At 45.5% G+C, this 1,855-nt stretch overlaps 1 protein-coding gene across 1 annotated transcript in view; it reads right to left on the reverse strand.

The window, feature by feature from the left end:
- Positions 1 to 1,855, reverse strand: part of T265_15351 (hypothetical protein) — a gene marked incomplete at both ends in the record, with an annotated part of 25,559 nt that overhangs the window by 15,763 nt on the left and 7,941 nt on the right. The window contains one exon of the mRNA XM_009177698.1: positions 607 to 955. Within this exon, the coding sequence (XP_009175962.1) occupies positions 607 to 955 (349 nt within the window). The remainder of the gene's footprint in view (positions 1 to 606; positions 956 to 1,855) is intronic.

The following is a 1,855-nucleotide window of genomic DNA, read 5'->3' on the forward strand; positions in this document are numbered from 1 at the left end:
ACAGCCCACGACCGGTTTCGCCCTTCTTGGGGCTCATCAGGTAGATGCAGTCCCCGAGTTTCCGTCAACCTTATGTTCTACTTGAAACCAAACTGCACGAAATTAGCGAATGTACACTCACTTGCAAACTAATTTGATTCTTTGAGAGACTCACCTGGAACCCAGTTGAATCTCTCGGCTTTGATGTTTCCAGGCAACTGAATGTGCTTCACCGAGCCGCCTCATGTTTAAGTCGCTACGATATTCGAGATATCGCGATACATATATATTTTTGTAATGCATTACTCGGGGACTGCGCCTACCTGAGCCCCGAGAAGGGCGAAACCGGTCGTGGGCTGTCGGGGAGTTTTCAGCAACCTCATGAAATGCACTTCCCTTCCCTCTGCTTTATATGGTTGCATGATGACCCTGGGATATAATTCTTCCCTCTCCATATGTGCAAACAAATACAACAGTAGGAACTGCTAATACCTTCGGATATCGAGGATAGGATGTGATCGAAAAACACTGGCACCAATGCGGTCGGTCGTTATATGCGGGATAAGCTTCAAGGATTTCATAAAACTCAGGTTCGAAAATTGGAAATCAGAGTAATTCAACACTTACCATGCCTATACCTTCGAAAGCGAATATGACGATGCTGAAACCGATGAGCAGATTTTGAAAATTCGTATAAGCAGGGAAAGTGTTGTAAGGCTGAAGGCCGGCCGTGAGGAGATAGGCCAATACCAGTATAGTCCCAATCATAGTGGCAATATTGGCGACCATAGAGAGCCGGGCGAGTATACGCATATCCACAGACCAGCAGAGAGGTATCAGTAGCAAGGTGACCATGAATCCGATAAGGTAAAAATTCTGTGACTGGTCGGGGAGAAAAGCCCGCACAAACTGGGAGATTGAGACAAACAACAATTTCGGGGTGAGCACGGATAGGGCTAGTTGGTGTGAAGATAATCTGATACAAAGCGTAACATACTGAAGTAAACATACGAGTAAAAAGCCGAGAAGTGATTCCTATTTTGGGATGAAGAAGTGATCCAGGGTGATCTCAGGGAACATCCATGAGAAGTTGATCCGAGGCTAACCGGTATATGCGAGTGGCGGGAAGTATGTTTACATATGCCCCATTTTGCACCGAGATTAGGCCACCACAAACCGACACCGTTCGGTGGTTAAATTGAATCCAACCCATACACCAGCTCATTGATCTCCACATCGACTATGCACTGTTCGACAGTGCGAATCCACGAAGAAGTACCCACCGAGCGCCCCCTAATTTGCAAATAAGGAGGGACTCCCTATAAATGAAACGGATTCGCAAAACCGGTTACTCAATAATTTTATGTACTTGTTCACATCAGTTGTTGGTACGTCGAACAAATTCATTCGCAGCATAGTAACTAATGCCATACGTTGTTGGCTACATCACCAACGATAGTCGATTTCGAGGTTCTGAAGCCTGGGACAGTCCGGTATATAGTAGCTCCCGACGAGCAAATTCCTTTAGAGATCTTTGTTTCGCTGCTCGATGGGAAACGATGCATCTATGGGAGTGGGGTTTTATAAAACCCCACAAGCATCTTCTTTTCAAGATAATATTTTGGTGGTCATCCAAGAAACGCATGATGAGGCGACTTAGAAGTCGCCTATCCAATTCCTCCCACAAAAGTAGGCGCCGTACATCCACGTCGACATCCCATGAAAAGTACAGCTAACGAAGTACTTTGAAATTTGAAATATCACCGTGACAGGCCTAAGTGGCAACCACATCGACAGCATGACATCAGTGTTCAACACCGATGCTTCACTGCCGTACAACCGTGACTTATTTGAAAGCCTTATTGTAAAGAAAAGA

This window comes from Opisthorchis viverrini (assembly GCF_000715545.1).
Source record: "Opisthorchis viverrini unplaced genomic scaffold opera_v5_447, whole genome shotgun sequence".
Lineage (NCBI taxonomy): Eukaryota > Metazoa > Platyhelminthes > Trematoda > Opisthorchiida > Opisthorchiidae > Opisthorchis > Opisthorchis viverrini.